General features: G+C 37.2%; 1 protein-coding gene across 4 annotated transcripts in view; it reads right to left on the reverse strand.

Annotated features, from left to right (window-relative positions):
* The window catches only part of RANBP17 (RAN binding protein 17), a 349515-nt gene that overhangs the window by 277162 nt on the left and 49443 nt on the right, over nt 1-22910 (reverse strand). For all 4 annotated transcript variants that reach the window (XM_040262770.1, XM_040262768.1, XM_040262769.1 and 1 more), the window contains one exon: nt 21535-21728. In XM_040262770.1, the coding sequence (XP_040118704.1) occupies nt 21535-21728 (194 nt within the window). The remainder of the gene's footprint in view (nt 1-21534; nt 21729-22910) is intronic.

The raw sequence follows: 22910 nt of genomic DNA on the forward strand, positions 1-22910 counted from the left end.
TGTCTGACTGTTCGCGACCCCATGGACTGCAGCCCACCAGGCTCCTCTGTCCATGGGGTTTTCCAGGCAGGAGTACTGGAGTGGGGTGCTATTGCCTTTCCACTAAGTCCTTGAGGAGATCTAAATCCAATAAACAATTCATTGTTTTTGTTAGTAATCAGTCAAGTTACCTTGTTTTCTTATTTGTCTGCTCACTGCTTTTAAAATCATGAACATTTCTTTGCTCTTAATCTGCAGTATTCTCAAGGCCCTAAATTATGCTATCCTTTAGAGGAATTTTTAATTTACTTTTCAGCTGGAAGCCAAAGGGATCTACCAGTTTCAGAGTACTATATCACTATTCAAGGTTCCAACTTAATATAAGAATCCCAAGTTCAGTACACTGACTTTGTTACTAGCCTAAAGCTTTGTCACCAATTTAACCATTGATTATTTGCTACCCACTAGTTCATTCTGCTTAACGTTCATCTTCTGAGATGGGATAATCAGAGAAGGAGGAACAGAGACATGAAGTGTAGAAGACTGGAGGAGAAAGAACCGCAGATTTTTCCCATACTTATATCAAGCCAAACAATGCAGGATTTGACTGCAGTTCAAAACAAAGGCCTTTCAGAGCATGCAGTTGACCAAACTGAAGTGAAAGTTACTATCAGTTCTTTACTTTGAAACAACTAAACACTAACTGTGATATAAAACCAAAACCAAAAATGTGATTTCATACACAGGTGGATAAACATGAACCAAATTATAACACAATCTGAATTAATGTAAAAAACAAACCTGGAACAATATAAGGCTGCCACTATGAGCAGGCCAAAAAAAAAAAAAAAAAACAACAACCACTGTAATACAGGATTACAGGGCAACCATATATCTAAAAAAAAAGATACCTAACTGAAGGGACAAGCAGGGTCTGAAATCCAACCTGTACTCTATTCACCATACTAGGCTGCTAGAGAAGGGAATGGCAAACCACTTAAGTATTCTTGCCTTGAGAATCCCATGAACAGTATGAAAGTCAAAAAGATACGCCACTGAAAGATGAACTCCCCAGGTAGGTAGGTGTACAATATGCTACCAGAAAAGAATAAAAAAATAACTCCAGAAAGAATGAAGAGACGGAGCCAAAGTGAAAATAACTCCCAGTTGTGACTGTGACTGGTGATGGAAGTAAAGTCTGATGCCATAAGACCAATATTTATTGCATGGGAACCTGGAATGTTTGGTTCATGAATAAAGGTAAATTCAAAGTGCTCAAACAGTAGATGGCAAGAATGACCATCAACATTTTAGGAATCAGTGAACTAAAATGGACTGGAATGGGAGAATTTAATTCAGATAACCATTATACCTACTACTGTGGGCAAGAATCCCTTAAAAGAAATGGAGTAGCCCTCATAGTCAATAGAAGAGTCCAAAATGCAGTACATGGGTGCAATCTCAAAAATGACAGAATGATCTCTGTTTGTTTCCAAGGCAAAGCATTCAATATCACAGTAATCCAAGTCTATGCCCCAACCACTAATGCGGAAGAAGTTGAAGTTGAATGGTTCTATGATGACCTACAAGACGTTCCAGAACACCCAAAAGAGATGTTCTTTTCATCATGGGGGACTGGAATCCAAAAGTAGGAAGTACAGAGATACCTGGAGTAATAGGCAAGCTTGGCCTTTCAGTACAAAATGAAGCACGGCAAAGGTTAACAGAGTTTTACCAAGAAAATGCATTGGTCATAGCAGACACACTCTTTGAACAATACAAGAGATGACTCTACACATGGACATCACCAGATGGTCAATACCAAAATCAGATTGAGTATATTCTTTGTAGCCAAAGATGAAGAAGCTCTATACAGTCAGTAAAAACAAAACCAGGAGCTGATTGTGGCTCAGATTATGAACTCCTTATTGCCAAATTCAGACGTATATTGAAGAAAATAGGGAAAACCACTAGACCATTCAGGTATGACCTAAATCAAATCCCTTAGGATTATACAGTGGAAGTGACAATAGAGTCAAGGGATTAAGTGATATCTATTAAGATAGATAGAGTGCCTGAAGAACCATGAACAGAGGCTTGTGACATTGTACAGGAGCAGTGATCCAAGACCATTACCAAGGAAAAGAAAGGCACAAAGGCAAAATGGTTGTCGGAGGAGGACTTACAAATAGTTGAGAAAAGAAGAAAAGCAAAAGGCAAAGGAGAAATTTAACCGTCTGATTTCAGAGTTCCAAACTAGCAAGGAGAGATAAGAAAGCCTTCCATGGTGATCAGTGCAAAGAAACAGAAAACAACAGAATGGGAAAAACTGGAGATCTTTTCAAGAAAATTAGAGGGGAGTCCTAAGATGGCAGAGGAATAGGACAGGCAGACCACTTTCTCCCCCACAAATTCATCGAAAGAACATTTGAACGCTGAGCAAATTCCACAAAACAACTTCTGAATGCTGGCAGAGGACATCAGACACCCAGAAAGACAGTCCATTGTCTTCGAAAGGAGGTAGGACAAAATATAAATGATAAAAAGAGAGACAATAGGGGTAGGGACAGAGATCCATCCTGGGAAGGGAGTCTTAAAAAAGAAAAAAGTTTCCAAACACTAGAAACACTCTCACTGGTAGGTCTGTGGCAAGTCTTGGAATCCCAGAGGGCAACATAACCAGAAAAATAAATAAATAAATAATTAAAACCCACAGATTACGTGCCTAAAGGCAACTCCCAGCAGAGAAGCAGCCCAGAGGCTCCCATCCACCACTACTAGCAATCGGGGGGTGGGGGGGAGGTGGGGTGGGGGGAGATGGGGCTGGACAGGGAGGAGCAGGCTGCATTGCTGAGGGTAAGAACAGGGCCTGAATGTCCTGAGGGCTATCTGAGGGAACTAATGTGAGATACCAACCCAGACTGTGGGATAGCCAGAGAGAGAAAGAGAGAAAAGAAAGAACTATCCAGCGAAAAGCCCTAACCTAAGACACTGCCAGGCCCAACAGAACAAAGTTCTGCTAACTGAGCAGAGTTAGCAGCTGTGGACCGGCCCATCCCCAACCAGAGACAGGCAGGCAGGGGCAACCAGAGCCCGAAAGGGGCAATCGCGGCCCCAGAGAGGCATCTTCTACCAAACTGCAAGCAGGTGTCGTTGCTAACCAACACTTCTTGGGGTTCTGGATGGTTGACATCCGCCAGGAGGGTCACAGCCAGAGATCAGGCCCCCAGAAGAGACACAGGGCACACCTGAGAAGGCGCACCCGTTGTACACCCAGAAAACCAAGCGGCTGGGACTGGGGAGGCAATAAGACACACCCCCCAACCTGGGGGTGACTGCGCTCGCCAACCACCTGGTCACCTGAGCCGCTCGGACCTGGGAAGGGCACAAAACGCAGGCCCAACTGAGTCTGCGCCTTTGAGGAGTACCCAAGAACCTGTACCTGAGCGACTTAGACCCGGGAAGTGCATACAACTCAGGGTCTGCCTCAGACAGTTCCTGGCACAGCAACCTAGAGCCTGAGAAGTGTAGACCATGAAAGCACACACGTCATGAGCGGGGGCAAACCCAGTGTGGCTGAAACACTGTGAGCACTCCCCACACACGACAGGGATATTTGTTTGCAGTGTTCTTCCCTCCCCGCAGAAGACTGAACAAGTGAGCCTAGAAAAGTGACCACCACCGCCCCCTTGTGTCAGAGTGGAAATTAGACACTGAAGAGACCAGAAAACAGAAGAAGCTAAAATAAACAGAGGGAACCACTTTGGAAATGACAGATGCAACAGATTAAAACTCTGTAGTTAGCACCGACTACATAGGAAGGGGCCTGTAGATCCTGAGAAGTATAAGTTGGGTCAAGGAACTATCTGAAAACGAACTGACCCCACACTGTCGGCAGCGGCTCCAGAGAAATTCCTAGATATATTTTTACTATTATCATTTTTTTAAATTTTGAAAAAATTTTAAGTCCTCTATTACTCCTCTAATTTTCATTTTTATAACCTACTATTACCCTGCAAAAAAAATTCCCTATTTTTAAAGCAAACTTCATATATATTTTTCATAATTTTTGTGACTTTGTTTTGTTTTTTTAATATTGTATTTTTGAGAATCTAACGTTTACTCTAGATTTTTAATCTTTGCTTTTTGGTATTTGTTATCAATTTTGTACCTTTAAGAACCCAATCATCAGTACTCATTTTTACTTGGGAGTGAGATTACTGGCCTGACTGCTCTCTCCCCCTTTGGACTCTCCTTTTTCTCCACCAGGTCGCCTCTATCTCCTCCCTCCCTCTTCTCTACCCAACTCTGTGAATCTCTTTGTGTGTTCCAGACGGTGGAGAACACTTAGGGAACTGATTTACTGGCTGGATCTGTCTCTCTCCTTTTGATTCCCCTTTATCCTGGCCACCTCTGTCTCCTTCCTCCCTCTTCTCTTCTCTGTATAACTCGGTGAACATCTCTGAGTGGCCCAGACTGTGGAGCGCACATAAGGAAGTGATTACTGGCTAGCTTGCTCGCTCCTCTTTTGATTCCCCCTCTTTTCCTCCTGGTCACCTCTATCTCCCTCCTCCCTCTTCTCTTCTCCATTTAACTCTGTGAACCTCTCCGGGTTTCCCTCACTGTGGAGAAACTTTACATCATTAACCTAGATGTTTTATCATGGGTGCTGTATAGATGGAGAAGTCTTGAGGCTACCGTAAGAATAAGACTGAAAACCAGAGGCAGGAGGCTTAAGTCTAAAACCTGAGAACACCAGAGAACTCCTGACTCCAGGGAACATTCATTGATAAGAGCTCATCAAAAGCCTCCATACCTACACTGAAACCAAGCACCACCCAAGAGCCAACAAGTTCCAAAGCAAGACATACCATGCAAATTCTCCAGCAAAGCAGGAACATAGCCCTGAGCTTCAATATACAGGCTGCTCAAAGTCACACCAAACCCACTGACATCTCTATACTCACTACTGGACACTTCATTGCACTCCAAAGAGAAGAAATCCAGTTCCACCCACCAGAACACCAACACAAGCTTCCCTAACCAGGAAACCTTCATAAGTCACCCATCCAACTCCACCCACAGAGAGGAACCTCCACAATAAAGAGGAGCCACAAACTGCCAGAATATGGAAATGGCACCCCAAACACAGCAATATAAACAAGATGAAAAGGCAGAGAAATACTCAGCAGGTAAAGGAACAGGATAAATGCCCACCAAACCAAACAAAAGAGGAGGAGATAAAGAATTCAGAATAATGACAGTGAAAATGATCCAAAATCTTGAAAACAAACTGGAGTTACAGATGAATAGCCTGGAGACAAGGATTGAGAAGATGTAAGAAATGTTTAACAAGGACTTAGAAGAATTAAAAAAGAGTCGATATATAATGAATAATGTAATAAATGAGATCAAAAACACTCTGGAGGGAACCAACAGTAGAATAACGGAGGCAGAAGATAGGATAAGTGAGGTAGAAGATAGAAGGTTAGAAATAAATGAAGCAGAGAGGAAAAAAAGAAAAAAGAATTAAAAGAACTGAGGACAACCTTAGAGACCTCTGGGACAATGTTAAACGGGCGTTTAACATTTAACATTTGAATCATAGGAGTCCCAGAAGAAGAAGACAAAAGAAAGTCCATGAGACAATACTTGAAGAGATAGTACGGAAGGAAATAGTCGTCCAAGTCCAAGAAACCCAGAGAGTTCCAAACAGGATAAACCAAAGGCGAAACACGCCAAGATACATATTAATCAAATTAACAAAGATAAAACACAAAAAACAAACATTAAAACCAGCAAGGGAAAAACAACAAATAACACACAAGGGGATTCCCATAACGAACAGCTATCTTTCAATAGAAACTCTTCAGGCCAGAAGGGAATGGCAGGATATACTTAAAGTGATGAAACAGAAAAACCTACAGCCCAGATTACTGTACCCAGTAAGGATCTCATTCAAATATGAAGGAGAAATCAAAAGCTTTACAGACAAGCAAAAGCTGAGAGAATTCAGCAACACCAAACCAGCTCTCCAACAAATGCTAAAGGATCTTCTCTAGACAGGAAACACAGAAAGGGTGTATAAACTTGAACCCAAAACAACAAAGTAATGACAACAGGATCATCAGTCAGTCAGTTCAGTCGCTCAGTCATGTCTGACTCTTTGCAACCCCATGAATCGCAGCATGCCAGGCCTCCCTGTCCATCACCAACTCCTGGAGTTCACTCAGACTCATGTCCATCGAGTCAGTGATGCCATCCAGCCATCTCATCCTTTGTCGTCCCCTTCTCCTCCTGCCCCCAATCGCTCCCAACATCAGGGTCTTTTCCAATGAGTCACCTCTTCGCATGAGGTTGCCAAAGTACTGGAGTTTCAGCCTCAGGATCAATCCTTCCAATGAACACCCGGGACTGATCTCCTTTAGGATGGACTGGTTGGGTCTAATAGCAGTCCAAGGGACTTATCAATAATTACCTTAAAGGTAAACAGGTTGAATGCCCCAACCAAAAGACAAAGACTGGCTGAATGGATACAAAAACAAGACCCTTATATATGTTATCTACAAGAGACCCACCTCAAAACAAGGGACACATAGAGACTGAAAGTGAAGGGCTGGAAAAAGATACTCCACGCAAAGAGACTAAAAGAAAGAAGGAGTAGCAACATTCATATCAGATAAAATAGACTTTAAAATAAAGGCTGTGAAAAGAGACAAAGAAGGACACTACATAATGATCACAGGATCAATCCAAGAAGAAGATATAACAATTATAAATATATATGCACCCAACATAGGAGCACTGCAATATGTAAAGCAAATGCTAACAAGTATGAAAGGGGAAATTAACAATAACACAATAATAGTGGGAGACTTTAATATCCCACTCACATCTATGGATAGATAAACTAAACAGAAATTTAACACGGAAACACAAACTTTAAATTATACAATAGACCAGTTAGACCTAATTGATATCTAAGGACATTTCAACCCAAAACAATGAATTTCACCTTTTTCTCAAGTGCACATGGAACCTTCTCCAGAATAGATCACATCCGAGGCCATAAATCTAGCCTCGGTAAATTCAAAGAAAACTGAAATCATTCTAAGCATCTTTTCTGACCACAGTGCAGTAAGATTAGATGTCTACAGGAGAAAATTCCAGATGTTCAAGCTGGTTTTAGAAAAGGCAGAGGAACCAGAGATCAAATTGCCAACATCTGCTGGATCATCGAAAAAGTAAGAAAGTTCCAGAAAAACATCTATTTCTGCTTTATTGACTATGCCAAAGCCTTTGACTTTGACTGTCTGGATCACAATAAACTGCGGAAAATTCTGAAAGAGATGGGAATACCAGACCACCTGACTTGCCTCTTGAGAAACCTATATGGAGGTCAGGAAACAACAGTTAGAACTGGACATGTAACAACTGGTTCCAAATAGGAAAAGGAGTACATCAAGGCTGTATATTGTCACCCTGCTTATTTAACATATATGCAGAGTACATCATGAGAAACGCTGGGCTGGAAGAAACACAAGCTGGAATCAAGATTGCCAGGAGAAATATCAATAACCTCAGATATGCAGATGACACCACCCTTATGGCAGAAAGTGAAGAGGAACTAAAAAGCCTCTTGATGAAAGTGAAAGTGGAGAGTGAAAAAGTTGGCTTAAAGCTCAACATTCAGAAAACGAAGATCATGGCATCTGGGCCAATCACTTCATGGGTAGATGGGGAAACAGTGGAAACAGTGTCAGACTTTATTTTGGGGGCTCCAAAATCACTGCAGATGGTGACTGCAGCCATGAAATTAAAAGATGCTTACTCCTTGGAAGAAAAGTTATGACCAACCTAGATAGCATATGAAAAAGCAGAGATATTACTTGGACAACAAAGGTCGGTCTAGTTGAGGCTATGGTTTTTCCAGTGGTTGTGTGTGGATGTGAGAGTTGGACTGTGAACAAGGCTGAGCGCTGAAGTATTGATGCTTTTGAACTGTGGTGTTGGAGAAGACTCTTGAGAGTCCCTTGGACTGCAAGGAGATCCAACCAGTCCATCCTAAAGGAGATCAGTCCTGGGTGTTCAATGGAAGGAATGATGCTAAAGCTGAAACTCCAATACTTTGGCCAACTCATGCGAAGAGTTGACTCATTGGAAAAGACTCTGATGCTGGGAGGGATTGGGGGCAGGAGGAGAAGGAGACAACAGAAGATGAGATGGCTGGACGGCATTACTGACTCCATGGACATGAGTTTGGGTAGACTCCAGGAGTTGCTGATGGACAGGGAGGCCTGGCGTGCTACGATTCATGGGGTCTCAAAGAGTTGGACACGACTGAGCAACTGAACTCAATTGAACTGAACAGGAGAAAAACTATTAAAAATTCCAACATATGGAGGCTGAACAACATGCTGCTGAATAACCAACAAATCACAGAAGAAATCACAGAAGAAATCAAAATATGCATAGAAACAAATGAAAATGAAAACACAACAACTCAAAACCTATGGGACACTGTAAAAGCACTGCTAAGGGGGAAGGTTCATAGCAATACAGGCTTACCTCAAGAAACAAGCAAAAAGTCAAATAAATAACCTAACTCTACACCTAAAGGAACTAGAAAAAGAAGAAATGAAGAACCCCAGGGTTAGTAGAAGGAAAGAAATCTTAAAAATTAGGGCAGGTATAAATGCAAAAGAAACAAAAGAGACCATAGCAAAAATCAACAAAGCAAAAACCTGACTCTTTGTGAAGATAAATAAAATTGACAAACCATTAGCCAGAGTCATCAAGAAACAAAGGGAGAAGAATCAAATCAACAAAATTAGAAATGAAAGTGGAGAAATCACAACAGACAACACAGAAATACAAAGGATCATAAGAGACTACTATCAGCAACTTTATGCCATTAAAATGGACAACTTGGAAGAAATGGACAAATTCTTAGAAAAGTACAATTTTCCAAAACAGAACCAGGAAAAAACAGAAAATCTTAACAGATCCATCACAAGCATGGAAATTGAAACTGTAATCAGAAATCTTCCAACAAACAAAAGCCCAGGACCAGATGGCTTCACAGCTGAATTCTACCAAAAATTTAGAGAAGAGCTAACACCTATTCTACTCAAACTCTTCCAGAAAATTGCAGAGGAAGGTAAACTTCCAAACTCATTCTATGAGGCCACCATCACCCTAATACCAACACCTGACAAAGATGCCACAAAAAAAGAAAACTACAGGCCAATATCACTAATGAACATAGATGCAAAAATCCTTAACAAAATTCTAGCAAACAGAATCCAACAACATATTAAAAAGATCATACATCATGTCGAAGTGGGCTTTATCCTAGGGATGCAAGTATTCTTCAATATTTGCAAATCAATCAACTTAATACACCACATTAACAAATCAAAAGATTAAAAAAAATATGATTATCTCAATAGATGCATTGAAAGCCTTTGACAAAATTCAACATCCACTTACGATAAAAACCTCCAGAAAGCAGGAATAGAAGGAACATACCTCAACATAATAAAAGCTATATATGACAACCCCACAACAAACATTATCCTCAATGGTGAAAAACTGAAAGCATTTCCCCTAAGTCAGGAACAAGACAAGGGTGCCCACTCTCACCACTACTATTCAACATAGTTTTGGAAGTTTTGGCCACAGCAATCAGAGCAGAAAAAGAAAGAAAAGAATCCAGATTGGAAAAAAAGAAGTAAAACTCTCACTGTTTGCAGATGACATGATCCTCTACAGAGAAAACCCTAAATATTCCACCAGGAAATTATTAGAGCTAATCAATGAATATAGTCAAGTTGCAGGATATAAAATTAACACACAGAAATCTCTTGCATTCCTATACACTGAGAAAACTGAAAGAGAAATTAAGGAAACAATTCTATTCACCATTGCAATGAAAAGAATAAAATACTTAGGAATATATCTACCTAAAGAAACAAAAGACCTATATATAGAAAACTATAAAACACTGACGAAAGAAATCAAAGAGGACACTAATAAATGGAGAAAAATACCATGTTCATGTATTGGGAGAATCAATATAGTGAAAATGAGTATACTACCCAAAGTAATCTCTAGATTCAGTGCAATCCCTATCAGGCTACCAATGGTATTTTTCACAGAACTAGAACAAATAATTTCACAATTTGTCTGGAAATACAAAAAACCTCGAATGGTCAAAGCAATCTTGAGAAAGAAGAATGGAACTGGAGGAATCGACCTGCCTGACCTCAGGCTCTACTACAAAGCCACAGTCATCAAGACAGTATGGTACTGGCACAAAGACAGAAATATAGATCAATGGAACAAAGCAGAAAGCCCAGAAACAAATCCACACACACCTATGGACACCTTGTCTTTGACAAAGGAGGCAAGAATAGACAATGGAGAAAAGACAATCTCTTTAACAAGTGGTGCTGGGAAAACTGGTCAACCACTCATAAAAGAATGAAACTAGAACACTTTCTAACACCATATACAAAAACAAACTCAAAATGGATTAAAGATCTAAACGTAAGATCAGAAACTATAAAACTCCTAGAGGAAACCATAGGCAAAACACTCTCCAACATAAATCACAGCAGGATCCTCTATGACTCACCTCCCAGAGTAACGGAAATAAAAGCAAAAATAAACAAATGGGACCTAATTAAACTTAAAAGCTTTTGCACAACAAAGGAAACTATAAGTAAGGTGAAAAGACAGCCTTCAGAATGGGAGAAAATAATAGCAAACAAAGCAACTGACAAAGAATTAATCTCAAAAATATACAAGCAACTCCTGCAGCTCAATTCCAGAAAAATAAATGACCCAATCAAAAAATGGGCCAAAGAGCTAAACAGACATTTCTCCAAAGACATACAGATGGCTAACAAACACATGAAAAGAAAAGATGCTCAACATCACTCATTATCAGAGAAATGCAAATCAAAACCACAATGAAGTACCATTTCACGCCACTCAGAATGGCTGCAATCCAAAAGTCTACAAGCAATAAATGCTGAAGAGGGTGTGGAGAAAAGGGAAGCCTCTTACAAGGAATGCAAACTAGTATAGCCACTATGGAGAACAGTGTGGAGATTCCTTAAAAAAATTGGAAATAGAACTGCCATATGACCCAGCAATACCACTGCTGGGCATGCACACTGAGGAAACCAGAATTGAAAGAGACACGTGTACCACAATGTTCATCGCAACACTGTTTATAACAGCCAGGACATGGAAGCAGCCTAGATGTCCATCGGCAGACGAATGGAGAAGAAAGCTGTGGTACATATACACAATGGAGTATTACTCAGCCGTTAAAAAGAATACATTTGAATCAGTTCTAATGAGGTGGATGAAACTGGAGCCTATTATAGAGAGTGAAGTAAGCCAGAAAGAAAAACACCAATACAGTATACTAACGCATATATATGGAATTTAGAAATGTGGTAACGATAGCCCTACATGCAAGACAGCAAGAGAGACACAGATGTACAGAACAGTCTTTTGGACTCTGTGGGAGAAGGCAAGGGGGGAATGATTTCGGAGAATGGCACTGAAACATGTACATTATCATATGTGAAAGAGATCACCAGTCCAGGTTTGATTCATGAGACAGGTGCTCGGGGCTGGTGCACTGGGAAGACCCATCCCAGAGGGATGGGATGGAGAGGGAGGTGGGAGGGGGGTTCAGGATGGGGAACACATGTACACCCATGGTTGATTCATGTCAATGTATGGCAAAATCCACTATAATATTATAAAGGAATTAGCTTCTAATTAAAATAAATAAATTTATATTAAAAAAATGAAGCACTATCACGAAGGAGGACATTTTTAAAAAAAAGAAAAGAAAATTAGAGATACCAAGGGAGCATTTCATGTAAACATAGACACAATAAAGGACAGAAATGGTATGGACCTAACAGAAGGCAGAAGATATTAAGAAGAGGTGGCAACAAGACACAGAAGAGGGTGTGTTCGTGTGGTCACTCACCTAGAGCCAGACATCCTGGAGTGTGAAGTCAAGTGGTCCTTAGGAAGCATCACTATAAACAAAGCTAGTGGAGGTGATGGATTCCAGCTGAGCTATTTCAAATCCTAAAAGATGATGCTGTTAAAGTGCTGCACTCAATATGCGAGCAAATTAGGAAAACTCAGCAGGGCCAGGACTGGAAAAAGTCAGTATTCATTCCAATTCCAAAGAAAGGCAATGCCAAAGAATGCTCAAACTACTACACAATTGTACTCATCTCACATGCTAGTAAAGTAATGTTCAAAATTCTCCAAACCAGGCTTTAATAGTTCGTGAACTGAGAACTTGCAGATATTTAAGCTGGATTTAGAAAGGCAGAGGAACCAGAGATCAAATTGCCAACATCTGTTAGATCATAGAAAATCCAAGATAGTTACAGAAACGCTTCTGCTCCTGCTTTACTGAATACCCCAAAGTCTTTGACTGTGTGGATCACAACAGCTGTGGAAAATGCTTAAAAAGATGGAAATACCAGACCACCTTACTTGCCTCCTGAGAAATCTGTATGTAGGTTAAGAAGCAACAGTTAGAACCAGACATGGAACAATGGACTGGTTCCAAATTGAGAAAGAGTACATCAAGGTTGCATATTGTCACACTGCTTATTCAACATCAAGCGAAGTATAGGGCTGGATGAAGCACAAGCTGGAATCAAGACTTCAGGGAGAAATATCAATAACCTCAGATATGCAGATGACACCACCCTTACGGCAGAAAGCAAAGAGGAACTAAACAGCCTCTTGATGAAAGTGAAAGAGTTGAGTGAAAAATCTGGCTTAAAACTCAACATTCAGAAAACTAAGATCATGGCACCCAGTCATGCCTGGATACCATCACTTGATCCCTTGATCCATCTGGTCCCATCACTTCATGGCAAAGAGATGGGGAAACAATGGAAACAATGACAGACTTCATTTTCTTGGGCTCCAAAATTACTGGAGCTGGTGAGTGACTGCTGCCATGAAATTAAAAGATGCTTGCTCCTTGAAGAAATGCTATGTGACCAACCAAGAAAGCATATTAAAAAGCAGAAACATTCATTTGTTGACAAAGGTCTGTCTAGTCAAAGCTATGGTTTTTCCAGTAGTCATGCATGGACGTGAGAGTTGGACCATAAAGAATGCTGAGCTCCAAAGAACTGGTCCTTTTGAACTGTGGTGTTGGAGAAGACTCTTTAGAGTCCCCTGGACTGCAAGGAATTCCAACCAGTCCATTCTAAAGGAGATCAGCCCTCAATATTCATTGGAAGGACTGATGCTGATGCTGAAACTCCAATACTTTGGCCACCTGATGCAAAGAACTGACTCACTAGAAAAGACCCTGATGCTGGGAAAGACTGAAGGCAGGAGGAGTAGAGGACAACAAAGGATGAGCTGGTTGGGTGGCATCACCAACTCAATGGACATGAGTTTGAGCAAGCTCCAGGAGTACAAACAAGGAAGCCTGGCCACATGCAGTCCATGGGGTCGCAAAGAGTCAGACATGACTGAGTGACTGAACTCAACTAAACTGAGGGTCCTACACCTGCGTAGAAGAAAAGCTGGTTTTTTTCTACTTTGCACAAAGGCACCAAATATATTACTGAACTGGTAAGAGAGAAACATAAATCCACAAAGGTCAAAAAAGACGTCTAGGCCAAAACTGAAAGACATTCAGACTGACAACTACAGAACCTGAGCTTATTTGAAGGACCATGCCTATGATATGCCCAATATGAGGACTCCAGTAAGAAACTTTTACACTCTTAGAGATAAAGTGAACTGTAGGGGTAAAAAACAAAAAACAAAAAACCCTCCTCTAGAAAAAGAAAGACAAAACAGGAAGTTGTCTAACTTGACTTCCACATTAGTCACAGGATAGGGGGAAAACCCTCAAGTCAGACCTCCCATGGTTTGTGGCCTAAATACAGACTACCAGTGCGGTATGAAAAACTTAATTCTAAAGAAGCAGTTTAAATGGTACTGAGGTGACAGTCCTCTTCCACTTCATTCTGTAAATGAACTAAACATTTAAATCAAAAGACAGAGATTGTCAGAAGTGATTCTTTTTTTTTTTTTTAAAGGAATAACTATACTGTAATGGCAGAAAGCAAAGAGGAACTAAAGAGCCTCTTGATGAAGGTGAAACAGGAGTGAAAAAGCTGGCTTAAAACTCAACATTCAAAAAACTAAGATCATGGTACCTGGTTCTACCACTTCATGGCAAATAGATGGAATCTGGTTCTACCACTTCATGGCAAAAAAATGGAAATGGTGATAGAATTTATTTTCTTGGGCTCCAAAATCACTGGAGATGGTGAGTGACTGCAGCCATGAAATTACAAGATGCTTGCTCCTTGGAAGAAAAGCTATGACAAACCTAGACAGCATATTAAAAAGCAGAGACATCATTTTGCCAACAAAGGTCCGTCTGGTCAAGGCTATGGTTTTTCCAGTGGTCACATATGGATGTGAGGGTTGGACTGTGAAGAAAGCTGAGTGCCAAAGAATTGATGCTTTTGAACTGTGGTGTTGGAGAAGACTCTTGAGAGTCCCTTGGACTGCAAGGAGATGCAACCAGTCCATTCTGAAGGAGATCAACCCTGGGATTTTTTTGGAAGGAATGATGCTAAAGCTGCAATTCCAGTACTTTGGCCACCTCATGCGAAGGGCTGATTCACTGGAGAAGACTCTGATGCTGGGAGGGATTGGAGGCAGGAGAAGGGGACAACAGAGGATGAGGTGGTTGGATGGCACCATCGACTCAATGGACATGAGTTTGAACAAAGTCTGGGAGACAGTGAAGGACCAGGAAGCCTGGTGTACTGCAGTCCATGGGGTCACAGTCAGACATGGCTGACCAAAGAACAACAAATACACCACTCTAAAAATAAAGACACAGATAGACTGAAAGTAAATGGATGGTCAAGGATAGCCCATGTAAACAGAAACCATGAGACAGTACTGGATAAAAGGATCAATTAGTAAAGAAGATAATAAAAGTCTAAATGAAGCAAAAATTGAAAGTTAAAAGTAATATGGACTATTCCTGGAGAAAGAAATAGCAACCCACTCCAGTATTCCTGCCCGGGAAATCCCATGGACAGAGGAGCCTGCCAGGCTATAGTTCCTGGGGTCACAAAGAGTCAGACATGACTTAGTGATTAAAAACAATTGACTATTCCACAATCGTATTTGGAGATTTAATACTTCTTTCTCTGTAAATAAAAGACATAGACAAAAAGAAAAATGAAAGAATACCTGCATAATACTATTAACTGTCTTGACTTAATTTCTATTTACTGCTACTGTACCCTTTTATGGTAAAGTGTATATGCTTTTCAAGTGTACATGGTATGTTTGCCATGGTAGACCATATGTTTTGTCATAAAACAAGTCTTAATAAACTTAATATCTGAAATCATACAAAATTATTTTGTCCAAGATAGAATTAAATTTGAAATCAGGAACAATAAGATAACTAGGAAAACCCAAATATAAAAGCATACTTCTAATAATCCATAAAGTAACAAAGAAATAAGAGACTAGAAAATATCTTAACTAAATGATAATGAAAATAAAAGATCAAAATTCATGATATACAGCTAAAGCAATGATTAAACCAGAATTTATAGCTTTAAATGTTTTTAATTAGAAAACCACAAAAAGTCTAAAAATTAAAGATGTGACACTTTCATCCAAAATTTGAAAAGATGAGGTAAAATCAAAAGTATAGGGTAGAAAGAACTCTTCCTCCCAAAAACCTCAAGAAATAAAAAATAAACAAAAAAATTTTTTTAATCAGTGAAACTAAGAGCTGATTTCTGGAAATAATTAAGAAAATTGATAAATATCCAGTCAGTCTATCAGGGAAAAAGAGAAAAAGCAAAAATTATCAAATGGATGAAGTTGGGGAAAAGGTACAAACTTTTAGTTATAAAAATAAATGTCATGAGGACATAATGTATATCATGGTAACACTGTATTGCATATTCGAAAGCTGCTAAAACAGTAGATCTTGCCAAAAGTTCTCATCACACACACAAAAATGTGTAATCATGTACAGTGATGCATGTTAACTAGACTTCTTCTGGTGATTATTTCCCAATATATACAAACACCGAATGTACACAGATGTACATGGTACATCTGAAACTAGTATGTGGCAAGTGTACCTCAATGTTTAAAAGAAGAAGAGTGGAAGAAAGTACATCACTTCAGATCCCATGGACATTAAAATAATAATAATGGAGTATTAGAAATAAATTTATTCCAGTAAATTTAAAATTAGAGTCATCCTTGAAAGACACAAAGAATTAAATTTGATCCCAAGTACAAGAGGAAATAGGAACAGTTCCATTCCATATCAATTAAAAAATTTCATTCATAATGATAAATCTTCCAGGCCCACTGGCTTCGCTGATGAATTCTATCAAACTCTAAAGAAATAATACCAATATTACACAGACTCTTTCAGAAAATAAAGGAGGCAGAAACACTTCTCGACTCATTTTATATTTTATGAGGCCAGTATTACCCTATTACCAAAACCAAAGTCATCATTAAAAAAAAACTAAAGACAAATATCCTTCATGAACATCAACATAAAATTTTTGCAAACTGAATCTAACACTATATAAGAGAACAATATCATAACCAAGTAGGATTTATCCTAGGAATGTAAAGCCTGTTTAACAGGAAAATCAATTAATGTACTAATTACATTAGTAAAATGAAAAAGAAAATAAAGGTCATTTGAGTAGGTTCAAAAAAAGCATTCAAAGAAATTTATGCCCCATTCATTATAAATAATCTAAGAAACAGAAGGGAACTTCACCAAATTTATTATCAATGATAAAAGGATTAATGCTGTCTTTATGTACAAACAGAAACAAGGCCAGAATATCCATTCTTACCACTTTTGTTCAATACTCTACTAAAGGTCCTACCAGTGGAATAAGGAAAGAAACAGAAATAAACGGCATGAAGATAAGACATAAAACTATCTTTACTTTAGGTGACATTATCATATAAAATAATCCTAACAAGTCTACCAAAAAAAGCTATTTAAACTATTAAGTAAATTTAGCAGTCACAGGACACAAAGACAAAAATCAATTCTGGACTTATATAGGATAGTAGAGAATAATCAAAATTTATAATAGCATCAAAAATATACAGGAATAAATTCAGTAAAAGATTTTTAATAGCTGTGAACTGAATACAGTAAAACAAAAATTTAAAACACCTACATAAGTGTAGCAAGATTCCATGTCCATGAACTGGATATTAAGATGGCCCAAACTGATACACAGATTGAGGCAACCTCAATCAAACTGATGAGTTTTTTAAAGAAACTGACAAGTTAATGCTAAAATTAAGACAATAGCAAAAGATGTAGAACACAAAACTATTCTGAGAAAGAAGAACAAGACTGAAAGACTTAAATTACCTGATTTGAGGACTTATAAAGTTATAGTAAGCAAGACAGCATAATACTGGCATAAGGATAGACATTTAGATCTATGGTACAGAATAGTCCAGTAACAGACCCTAGACTTCTATGGTCAACTGATTTTTGACAAAGGTACAGAATAATACAAAAGGAAAAAGTCTTGTCAGCAAATGTTGCTAGAATTTGATAGCTATATGGGTTGGGGAGGAGGCCTTAGTCTTTTTAACTCACATTATTCACAAAAATTAATTCAAAGTGGATCACAGACCTGAACATAATAGCTAAAATTATTAAACTTTTAGAAGAAAAATGTAAAACCTACTTGTAACTTCAGTTATACAGATTTCTTCAATACAAAAACCATAAAGCCATAAATAAAAAACTGAAAATGCAGATCACCAAAATTCACAACTTCTGCTCTCTGAAAGAGTTAAAAAGTTTTAACAGTTAAAATGTAACTCATTAAAAGTTTAACTCTTAAGAGTTAAAAAGACAAATGATAGATAGGAAGAAAATATTTGTAAACATGTATGTGAAAAATGGACTGTATACAGAATATAAAAACACTTAGAATTTCAATAAGACTATGTACAAAAGAACAAACAACCCAGTATAAAAAGGGGAAAAAAATGTGAACAGACATTTCACAAAGGAAGATATAAGAATGGCCTAAAAAAGCACAACTTCATTAATTATCAAGGAAATTCAAAATACAACCACAGTGAGATACTATTACTATATACCCAGTAGAATGGCAAAAGTAAGAAGACAATATCAAATGATGACAAAGATGTGAAGCACTCTTAATGGAACTGAAAAATGGCACACTTTATAAAATAGCATAGCAGCATTTCTCACATGACCTCACAATTTGTCTCAGGTATTTACCCAAGAGAAAGGAAAATTTAGGTACAAAGACTTGTCTGCAAGTGGTCATAGCACCATTATTCATAAGTCAAAGAAACTGGAAGTGCAACTTAAGAGGTAAACAGCTAAACAAAGTAAAAAGAAAACCATACTATACAATACTACATAGCAACAGAAAGGAACAAAATATTTACATACACAATATATTTGAATCTCAAAAGCATTATCCTAAGGAAACAAAGTCAAACACAAAAGACCTCCTACTGTATAATTTCATTTATATAGAAATCTAAAAGAAATGAACCACAGTGACAAAAATCAGTGGTTATCTGGACCAAGCATTATGGAATGGAATTGAGGTGCATATGAAAATTATTTACAGAGTGAAAGAAGTGTTTTCTATCTTGAATGTGGTGTTAGTTACATGCCTATGTATCTGCTAAATTCATCAAACTGTACACTCAAGAAAAAAAAGAAGGAAAAAGATATTAAAAACTCTTAATACAGACAAGCCAGTTCATTTTTCTAAAATATAAAGAGCTGTGGAAAATGAATTAAAAAAAACAACCTAACAAAACAAATGAGCCAAAAAATGAGTAATTCTTTTTACAGAAAAAGACCAAACAGTTCTTAAACAATGTTTAACATCACTAATATGAGAAGGCTAAATTAGACTGAGAAATCATTTTTCACCTATAAGACCGTGAGAAATTCAAGTTTGTAATAACTGTCCTGTGAAGACAATAAAATGGAACTCTCATAGACTGCTGGTGGACAAGTAAATTGGTATAGTCCTTACAGAGAATAATTTGGAAATATTTATAAAAATTACAAATAGATTATTCCTATCTCCCAGAAGTAGTTTTGCTTTTGGAAATTATCCTACAGACACACTTGCATAAATATAAACTGACAAGTACAAAGTTAATCTGTATATCATTAGTTTAATAGCAGAAGATGGCAAACAATTCAAATGAGTCTCAGCAGTGGAGAGAACAGTTAATTAAATTATGATACATTAAAAAATAAAATATTATTCATCTTTTTATTCTCCATTTGACAGTAACTATAAAATACATTGTTAAATAAGAAAAAGTAAGGAGTAGAACATGAGTGTGGTATGCCACATTCTATGTAAGTAAGACTGGATAAGAACTCACATATTCATTAACTGTATATGTAAACAGAAAATTTTGAAAGATGCAAAACTAGCAAGAATCATAATTTGTTAGAGTGAAGAATAGGAAGACAGATTACAAGACTAGAACAGAACACATTTTCTTTCTTTTTTTCTGGACAATGTAAATATAACATCTCTTCAAAAGATTAGGTGAGTTAATCAAATTTGATATGAAAACTAAGAGAACAGACACGTTAGTTATATGTAAAGACAGGTCACAAACTTGAGGCAATATTCACAATTTAAACAACTAAAAGATTCTTGTTAAAACACTGTAAAGTGCTCCATCAGCAAGAGAAAGACCAATAAACCAAATGACGAGGAGAATGAAAAGTCATGAACATATATATCACTGATGACGACAGCAAACAGTCAATAAACATAAAACACTAAACATCGTTAATAATCATAGGAGTGAAAAGTAAAATACGTGTGAAGTATATTACCTCAACTAGCCAGACAAAAAGTTTAACATTATGAGCTGTTGGTGAGGAACTGGATCAAAATGGGTGGGATATAGAGTAGTATAATCACTGTTTATAAAATATAGTTTGGCATGATCTACTGAAGCTATATAATGAATACATACAACAAGCTTTACAGCAGCATTCATTATATTAGCAAAAAGCAGGGAAAACACCAATACCCACTGACAAGAAATGCATCGATAAATTGCAGTGCTACAGCAGTACAAAGGAAGGAACTGTGTCCGTAGCACCAATATAAACTCTCATATACACAACACAGAAAAAATGAAGCAAGTTGTAAAAGAGTAAATACATTTTGATTCTATTTGTATAAAGTTCAAAAATATGCCAAACTATGCATTATTTTCAGACTATATATATATGTGTGTGTGTGTGTGTGTGACTTAGCAGCAGCAGGAGCAGTAAAACTGTGAAGAAAAGGAATCAACTGATAAACAAACAGCAAGCATTTTCTGCTGGCAGAAAAAAGGGAACAGCAAAGGTTGGTATTGACTTGCTCTTTAAGTTATGTGAAGGTGTTTTTACTGCTACTATATATCAACACTTATATGTATTTGATATTTAATAATTTTCAAAACTCTACTAAAAAAGGAAATCAGTCATGAAGACGAAATGCTATGAAACAACATGCTAGTTCTCCCTCATTTAATTCATAATGAGAGGCATGGAAGAGAACATTTAAAGAAGGTTAACTATTTCTCTATCCAGATCCTCAGCAGTACTGTATGATTCGAAAAGCAAACCAGAAAATGAACAAAGGGCATTTTAAGAAGACATCTTGTAAACACATAGGATAATTTTCAAAGAATTTTTTTAAAGAGTTTAGATGGAAAATCACTGAAAGTTTGATTATCATCACTTACCACTCACTTTCCAAACAAGATAAAGTCAACAAACATGAAAGAAAAAGAAAAACATCCTGGAACTATAATTAAACTGCCTTCTATTAGAAATATACACAGCCAGTTCCATCCTCATAAGCCATCTCATCTAAAAATCTGAAAAGTGTGTTTAATTTCCTATTTTCCAGAAAGGATTTAAGGAAATACACAGAAATAAAAACTTTCTTCAGTAAAGAATGAAAAATAAAGAGGAAATTGTGAAACTAAAATATAATAATAAAATAAAGCCATGATGAAGGCTAATAAACAAATATAAAACCATGATGAGGTCTTATGTAACTTTTAACTGGCTAACACTGGGCTCAAAATTTTTAGTCAGCTATAGCTAAGAAGGAACATAATTACTTAAAAGACAGTTATAAGTTAATAAACTCTACTCAGAGATCATCATCAGCTTTTTTAAATACTAATTCCAGAGAGAAATATTCCCTGCAAATCTTATAAGAATTAAAATCATCAAGCCACCGAAATACCCAGAAGGTTAATAAAATTAATTGATTACTAGAAAAACAGAAATTGGGGAAATAAATAAAAATAAATTACAATAAAATTATTAAATAAATTGATTAATGAAGCTACTTAAAATTTAACATAATACCCTACAATAGTCATATAAAATGTACTGACCTTCCTGAATTGCCATGTCCACAGTTATTCTGGAAGCTGAATGCAGAAGTTTTTGGTAATTCTGTGCATTTTGATCGAACAATTGCACAAGAAGAGTGCATGTCTTTTCGTATTCGCATCTGCTAACAGTGCACAACTGCTCCAACTGCTGAAACACAGTGGTCGTATCATCCAGTGGATCATCTAAATTATCTCTGTAAATGTGTAAGAACAGGATGACAGATAACATTAGAATGAGACATACTTTTACTCACCACAAATAAACTCTATTTAAGTTAAATCAAAATTCTATCATGGATCAAGAAACAAAAGACACTGAAGGTAAGATGTAAAATGTCTATAATTGAAAAAATGATTATATCTGTAAAAGTACCTAAGAAACTATATGAAAGCTACTCGTATTAACAGGTGAGTTTACAAAATTGCTAGCATACAGATCAATATATAGAATTCATTACTATATACTAACATAAACAACTATAAATGTAAGTCTGAAAAATATTACCTTCGAAAGGCATCAGGAAACATAAAATACTAATTAAATCTTAATTTAATATATGTAAAGATTTAAAGACTGAATACTATAAAATCCTGACGAAAGAAATAAGAGCTAAATAAAAGATAAACACGCTCATTGCCTGAAAGACTCAATATTGCTGAGATGTCAATTCTTCCACTAAATTAATAAATTAATATACAAATCCAGTGAAATCATAGTCAAAATTCCAGGACATTTTTGCAGATACTGACAAGATGATCCTAAAATTTAAACAAAAGAGCCAAAATAATTTTTAAAAGGGAAAAGCAAGGTGGAAGACTCACACTACCTGATCTCAAAGCTTATTATAAGGCTACAGTACTCAAGGCAGGGTATTAGCAGGATAAACACAGATTAATGAGAATAGAGTCCAGACATAGAACCACACATATGTGGTCAGTTAATTTTTGGAAACAACGTAAAGACAATTCAATGGAGAAAGGAGAGTCTTTTCCACAAATGGTGTTAGGGATAACCAGTTTTCAATATACATAAAGGAAAAAAAGGAAAAAAAAAAGAACATGGAGACTTACCTTGTATCATATACAAAAATTAACTCAAAATGGATTATGGACCTGAATTTAAATTCTAAAACTATAAAACTTCTAGAAGAAAAAAATTAAGGATAATCTGGACCTCATGAAACTTTAAAACTCTTGTTGTTTGAAAGGCTCTCTCTGTTAAGGAAATGAAGAGGCAAGCAATGTACTGGAAAAAATATTTGCAAAACACATATGATAAAAAGACTTGTGACCTAAGTGTACCAACCTCTCACATCTCAATATAAGAAAATAAACTACCCAATCAAAAAATGGGCAACAGATTTGACAGGTATTTT

Source organism: Oryx dammah, unplaced genomic scaffold (assembly GCF_014754425.2).
Source record: "Oryx dammah isolate SB20612 unplaced genomic scaffold, SCBI_Odam_1.1 HiC_scaffold_20, whole genome shotgun sequence".
NCBI lineage: Eukaryota > Metazoa > Chordata > Mammalia > Artiodactyla > Bovidae > Oryx > Oryx dammah.